Below are 7,540 nucleotides of genomic sequence, written 5' to 3'. Positions count from 1 at the left end.
TTCTGCAGTATAATTAACCAGTTAACATGCAGCATGAAAGGGAGAACTGGAAAGTATTTTGGCACCTGCAAACATAAAGACGGGCAGGGAGTAAAGAGAAGAAAACATTTACCACTGGGCACTTTCTGGTGAGGCAAAAAGTAGTATTCCATTCCCTTCCACCAAGACGTTGCCCACTGCCCACAGGTGAACTCAAATCCAAATACAGAATCACCACTTCTCCATTCTTTTCTCCATCTCACTCAGATAATGTGCTGTAACCAAGACTAATCCCTGCGAGTCTTCAAAAGTATTTGGCTCGGGGCTTCCCTGGTGGCGCAGTGGTTGAGAGTCCGCCCGCCGATGCAGGGGACGCGGGTTCGTGCCCCGGTCCGGGAAGATCCCACATGTGGCGGAGCGGCTAGGCCCGTGAGCCATGGCTGCTAAGCCTGCGCGTCTGGAGCTTGTGCTCCACAACGGGAGAGGCCACAACAGTGAGAGGCCCGCGTACCGCAAAAAAAAAAAAAAAAAAAGTATTTGGCTCTTGTCAGCCTGATACTGATCAAAAACAGGTCTTTCAGTAAAAATGGAGGAAAAAACTTAAAGTGAGATGAAATCCAAAGGGAAGGGACCCCTCCCAGCACACACACACACTCAGAAGTGTTACCTCTTCCCTGCCCCTCCAAGAACACAGGTAAGGAGTATCTGGGAATGTCCTGGTGGCAGTAACCGTAGTTGGTGGTCTGGTGACTGGGCGGCAAGAAGAAGCACTATTACAAAGTTTAGAAGACACGACACAACCTCATGGGGCCAGAGGAGAGAACCAGTGACTGGACAGGTACAGTACCAAAACAGAACACCTTGGGTCAGTGCTACGAGGGATCTGCACTCAAGTCTAATACAGATCCCATCCAGGCAACCTCACTGAGGCCGAAACAACAGTTCCTCAGAACCAGCGTCTGCAGTGTACACGAAGGTCGGAGCCAGGACAGTCCTGAGGGGGATGGCCTTCCCAAAGGATACCGTACTTGCCAATCACAAGAGCAACAGAAATGACAGACAGATCCCTAGGGTACGGATTCCTACTGCTGGGGTTCGCTGGCTCGGAGTAACCGGTCACTTTAAGTGCCCTTGGGAGGGGTCCATTTTAAACAGCTTGGATCCATGGTTTTATTGGAGTTGGATCTTTTGGCCTCTTTGGCTATCCACTCATCAATCAGGTCCTGAGAGAGAACAATGGGAAAAATTATTATATACGTTCAACTAAAACATGTTTGTAAGTGGATTCCAAAATGATTATTAGCAAAGAAGAAATGGCCAAAGATTTAATAATGTACTAAGGTGTGAGACAGGTATATAAAAAAAAATTATCTTTTGATTTACCTAGTGCTCTCCTACCTAATCCATTTCTTCTTACTATGCCTTCGGTAAGACCTGAAAATCATTATTCATATTCCATCAGTAAACGTTATAAGTCAACTTAAAAAATTTTTAAATTGGCATGAGTTGAGATGCATTTGTTAAAGGAATTTAAAACCACTTCCACAGGCCCTGGAGTTTATGAAGATTCTCCTCCACAGATGGGCACTCTTCATCCGATCTAAGAAAATCATCAAAGGATAGAAGTACGACTGTGCGACGTAAAGCTGCTTACACGTCTGCCATCAAATCTGAGACAGGAGCTTAAGATAAGCCTAACGGTGAGACCAAGTAAAGGATGCATAAAGTCAGACTCCTTTAAGGCAAGGTTACCTGTAAGGTGTGAGGGCCCCACTTTGCTCTGCTAGGCCTCAAGGGACATTAAGCAATGAGCAAGAGGTTGAGAGTAACTTTACCTGTCTCTTCAAAACTAGGTGTTTTCCTTTCCAATATTTGAGCATCTGAAGGGCTTGCAGAGTGCTGACAATGTCCACAGGATTCACAGCTGTCTCCTGGCTAATTTCTGAAACAGAAGAGCTACTGAGAACTTGGCCAAAATGTAGACACCACCCCCGCCCTGCCCCACCAAGGCCCCCTTTGCCTTGGAGGAAATCTAGATGCAGACTCCAAATGTTTGGAATCTTCACTACTTGACCCAAGCTGTTCAGAAGAAATTTACGAAGCATTCATTTGACCAGTTAAAATAACTACAGAAGATGGATATTACAGCAGGAAACCACTTGGCCCCTATAGAAATCAAGGTCAAAGACAGACCAAACTAAATTCTCCCATCCTCACAAATACTCAGGGATGTTAGAAGTTCCTGTGTGCGCCAAAAGACTTGAAGTTTTTCTTCTTTCTTGACTTTTGTGGAGAATTAAAGTGTCAGCAACCTGAGATTTGAGACGCAATAACGAATGTCTGAATAAAACCTATCTATAAAACACATCTTCAGACTTCCCTGGTGGGGCAGTGGTTAGGAATCATCCTGCCAAGGCAGGGGACACGGGTTCGAGTCCTGGTCCGGGAAGATCCCACATGCGGCAGAGCAACTAAGCCCATGTGCCACAACTACTGAGCCTACACTCTGGGGCCCGCGAACCACAACTACTGAAGCCCGTGCTGTGCTCCGCAACGGGAGAAGCCACTGCAATTAGAGGCCACGCACCACAATGAAGAGTAAGCCCCCGCTCACCTCAACTAGAGGGAGCATGTGTGCAGCAACGAAGACCCAACACAGCCAAAAATAAGTAAATAAATAAAGTTCAAAACTCAAAAAAAAAAATTAAAAAAACAAAAAACCCCACCACATTTTCTCTGTAAGAAACCAAATCATATAACCAGTCCCAAGAAACCAAACCATATAATCAGTCCCAAGGGCCAAACACTCTGGAATCCTTAGGTACCTTTAGTGAGTGGTCCACATTAGTGGGCCTTCTGCTCTCATATTCAGATGAAATACAGAATGGGGTTATTTTCTTTGCAGGTTACAAAGCATGAACAGGGCCAAATAGAAAAGTCAGAATATTCAGTGGAACTAACATCTTGAGTAACAACCATTTTCTAAGAGTCAAAAACCAACCTTTGATAGAAATCTCTTTGCCTTGGAAATTATGCAGGTAACGAAGAAGCACTTCTTTCCAGTAACTGCGGTAGCTTATGAGCCCCAGATCTGAGAGTGGACGCTCTGGGGAGCCAACTTTTTCTTCCACTTTGGAAAGCAAATAACCTGCCAGGGAACAATACAGACACTGTATCTCATCCTAGTAAGAACAATGTACCAACAAGGAAAAAGATTTAAGGAGCAGAGTCTGCTTTGCAATATCAATTATAAAACAGGTGTTACCTATTCAAAGATATACAATCCCCTCAACCCTTAGTGGATTATGCCATTTCCTGATTCATCTCTTATCAGATGGCTTAAAAAAAAAAAGGGGGGGGGGGCTTCCCTGGTGGCGCAGTGGTTGAGAGTCCACCTGCCGATGCAGGGGACACGGGTTTGTGCCCCGGTCCGGGAAGATTCCACATGCCACGGAGCGGCTGGGCCCGTGAGCCATGGCCGCTGAGCCTGTGCATCCAGAGCCTGTGCTCCGCAACGGGAGAGGCCACAACAGTGAGAGGACCACGTACCGCAAAAAAAAAAAAAAGGATCACAAAGCTGTTTCTAAGAATTCTAATTTGACTAAAATATGTCATGTTACAGTGAATATCGAATAAAACACGGTTGAATCTCATTATTTACAGTAGTTATATTCTACAAAGTCACAGTGAACACTGAATTAGCGAATATTAAACCACTGCTCTTAGGGGAGATACAGGGTTAGGTTTCCTGTAGGCTGCTGGTCACATTTTTGTCAACCAATCAATACATAACCTCGTTTTATGTGCTTCTGTTTAAAAACACCTATTTAATACATATCACTGATTCATTAACAGTGAACTAACAGCCAACAGCACAATAATGTATGCGTGAATAAAACCTATCTATAAAACACACTTTCTCTGTAAGGCACATCACAGCCTTCCCAGACAGTACTTCAGCACTACACTTAGGGACCATTTAAAATCAGCAACAGTGAATTCCCTGGCAGTCCAGTAGTTGGGACCCCACGCTTTCACTGCCAAGGGCCCAGGTTCAATCCCTTGTCGGGGAACTAACATCCCATAAGCTGTGTGGCGCAGCCAAAAAAAAAAAAGAAAAGAAAATCAATAACAAAAAGCACAAAAATATGGGGACTTCCCTGGTGGTCCAGCGGTTAAGACTCCACATTCCCAATGCAGGGGGCCCAGGTTTGATTCCTGGTCAGGGAACTAGATTCCGCATGCATGCCGCAACTAAAGGTCCGCACGCCACAACGAAGATCTCGCACGAGGCAATGAAGATCCTGCACAACTAACACCTGGCGCAGCCACATAAATAAAGATTTTTAAAAAGGCACAAAAATATGAATGACATGGCACTAATAGACCATGAAAAGGACACTGGCTTAAACACAGAGAGCCGAAACAAGGCACCTTGTTTAACTTCATCTGGGAATGCCTGGTGACTTTTTTTTTTTTTTGCTGCCGTGGGCATGTTGGTTGATTTTGGGCTTATGAATAAATTTTAATGAGTAGGCAAATCCCCAAATACAGAATCCATGATTAATAAGACGACTGCCTCTAGACAAAAGCTTACAAAACTAAAATTCCTAACACCCAAAAAAAAAAAATCCTAACACCCAAGAACAAATTTGAAGCCTTATGCAGGTATGTGCCGTCGGTAAGTCTCAAACTGGGGTAATCCTAAAGAGCTTACTTTACTATCCTCTATATCTCCCACCGTTAGGTACCAACTCAGGGTCCTGTATTCGTTTGAATGTTCAATGTGTATCAGGCCAACTGACAATGTTCAGATTTCTTCCACTTACTCATTCACTTAATGCCAGTGTAATTCCACTACATGCCAGGAACTGTACAGACAGATCACAGGACAAAAAGACAAACAACAATATTCACATGGTCCCTGCTTGTGGAACTTACGACTTTCCTGTCTCACTTACTGAAATCAATGAGCATCTTGCCATAGCCCTGTCTCATGTACTGAGGCATGGTAAGGATACAGGATACATTGTAGTTGAGGAATGAATTCTTTTCCTAAAATCAAGAGCAAACAGATGAGTGGGTCATGAGAATTTGGAACCAAAGGTATCAGCAGTCCCACAGATACAAAACAAGGTTGCCTGCAAAATATATGCTAGCTAGATCTGAGGGGTGGCTGTCAGGCTCACAGCTGGTACATCCACACCCTTTATGATGATCCCAGGGTTTCCCTAGCTCTAAGATTTCCAGTCTCATCTTAAGGGGGCTGACTCTGGGTTCCTTACAGGCACAGAGCAAGGCAAGGAGGTTTAGAACGCTGAGTCAGTCTAGAGCAGCCCTCTTTAAAAGCAGTATTTCAAAAGAGTGTTGCCTACTGGAGAAGGGAGGGAATCCAAACAGTAAGTCCCCATTCTGGAAGGGGGTCAAAACACAATTAAATCACATACTGCATGATTCCATTTATGTGAAATGTCCAGAACAGGCAAACTTATAGAGACAGTGGGGCTGGGAGGGAATGAGCGGAAATGAGGAGTGACTACTTATGGGTATGGGGTTTCGTACTGGGGTAACAAAAACTGATTGTGGTGACTGCCAGGCGGTTGCACAGCTCCGTGACCATACCAGAAACCACTGCACCATACACTTTAAAGGAGTGAACTGTACGGTAGGGGAATTACATTTCAATAAAGTTGTTACATTAAAAAGTCATAAGCAAAATCTGGCCTTGAGTCTTTAAAGGCACAGTGGCGTTATCAACTGAAGGAGCCCAGCTAGAAAACCAGGCAAAAGGAACATATTCCTGGTTTGAAGCTAATAACACAGAGAAGAGCAAAGCCAGGACAGCTGGTTGACTTGACTACAAGATGTGGGCTTGTGGGTTAGTAGGCAGGGCCCTGGCCATTAATTAATGGGCAGCTTCAATCCACAAGTCCAGAAATGAATGAATCAGAAGCTTTTAATAAAGAATTGTACATTTTCATTAAATAATCTTTGATATGTGGATTTCTACCCCACCCCCCGCCACCCTTTAAGAGAAGGGCTGTCATCATTGCCCAGGGAACTGCCTCTTTCCATCAGTGATCTGAGTCACCACATGCCAACATCAATCACCCTGCTCTGGTCATCAGCTTCTTAATCTCCAGATCCTGCTGACCTTGGAAAAATATCCAATCAGGTGACAACCAGTGTTGTCTGCTTCTGTCATAACATAGAACAGGAAGGGTTCCACATCATAATATAATGTCTTGTGGTCCAGAAAAAGCTTGGCCAACAGGCACAGGTTTTGGCAGTAGATCTGGAAGTAGAGAAACAACGTTTATGTGTGGGCCAGTGATTCTTATACTTATCAGATAAAGGCCTAAAATTTAAAGATCATACCATTATTGTTAATGAAGCAGAAATTGTGTATTTTGGCCAATAGAAGAGTTCTATCTTCTTTACAAGGTGAGATGGAGATAAAACAAATTTCTGAAACCTGTGAATGTACAACACTTTCACCCCTTTTTCTGATGTCAGCACATAAAACAAATTTCTGAAACCTGTGAATGTACAACACTTTCACCCTTTTTTCTGATGTCCGCACTTTTTACCTTGTTTTTCTTGCCATCCACTTCAAACACAGAGATTGAACCTTTGCGATATATCTCATCTCCGGGTGGGTGTTTCCACACACACTTAGCCTGCAAGAGAATGGAATTCACATCAGAGAAACAAACCTTCCCAGTAAGAATGCTGCTCAAAAGGGAAAAGGAATCACAGGTCAAATTTAGTTAGCTGAGATGGACAGGTGGACAAACCTGAGAACATACAGCAAAACAGATTTTCTTTTTAGTGAAACGAATAAAGGTTTCTAAAGTCACTGCAATATATTTATGGTATTTTTATAGCAGTTTGGAACAGGTTTTCTGGATTATATTCTGGCACTGTTCCAACCCAGGAGATTAAAATCATCTACCACGTAAAAGCAAGATAAATTTTAAAAAATACCCCTAGCTTCTTATAAAATGCCTTGTGCCAACAGGAAATTCTTAAGCAGCTTATTTCCAGCAGCTGAGAGTTGCTAGGTAAAGGTACTCTCACCTTTACCAGAAACTTCTCATTACCACCTAAACCATTATGGTCTTCTTTTTTTCAGATTAGAAAACAGACCCAGTGATAAAAACCATGCCCCCCTCTCCAAGTGTTCCATTTGTTATACTGTAATGAAATAGGAGCATGTCCTTCTGTGGCTTAAAAAAAAAAAAAAAAAAAGGCAAGGAAGCCTGGTTGAGCAGCAGAAAGCAGGGGGAGCGGAGGAGGGAGGAAGACAGGACAACGGACACTGACTTGGCCACAAGGGGGCACAAAGTACTACTTTCCTCACCTTCAATTTCTAATAGATTTAATGCAGCCGGGAAGCCACTGCTGTAAATGGGTGAATTTTTAAAAGGTTTTATGTGAAATACTTTTTAAAATATCATTTAAAAGGCATATTTATATGGAATATTTTTTTATTAAATTTTATCGTGACTCTTTCGGTCAACTCAAGAATCATGCCCCAATTTGTCACATGTAAGGCCAC

The 7,540-nt window shown here is 43.3% G+C and overlaps 1 protein-coding gene across 6 annotated transcripts in view; it reads right to left on the bottom strand.

Annotated features, from left to right (window-relative positions):
• Window positions 1–1,100: 1,100 nt before the first annotated feature.
• The window catches only part of KAT7 (lysine acetyltransferase 7), a 28,784-nt gene continuing 22,344 nt past the window's right edge, over window positions 1,101–7,540 (bottom strand). For all 6 annotated transcript variants that reach the window (XM_065896370.1, XM_065896371.1, XM_065896372.1 and 3 more), the window contains 6 exons: window positions 6,570–6,659; window positions 6,134–6,274; window positions 4,941–5,034; window positions 2,981–3,127; window positions 1,815–1,921; window positions 1,101–1,202 (listed from right to left, as the gene is read on the bottom strand). In XM_065896370.1, coding sequence (XP_065752442.1) covers window positions 1,101–1,202; window positions 1,815–1,921; window positions 2,981–3,127; window positions 4,941–5,034; window positions 6,134–6,274; window positions 6,570–6,659 — 681 coding nt within the window. The remainder of the gene's footprint in view (window positions 1,203–1,814; window positions 1,922–2,980; window positions 3,128–4,940; window positions 5,035–6,133; window positions 6,275–6,569; window positions 6,660–7,540) is intronic.

The sequence above is a fragment of the Phocoena phocoena genome, chromosome 19, assembly GCF_963924675.1.
Source record: "Phocoena phocoena chromosome 19, mPhoPho1.1, whole genome shotgun sequence".
NCBI lineage: Eukaryota > Metazoa > Chordata > Mammalia > Artiodactyla > Phocoenidae > Phocoena > Phocoena phocoena.
Note: the sequence above shows the minus strand (reverse complement) of the source record. Positions and strands in the feature narration are given on the sequence as shown.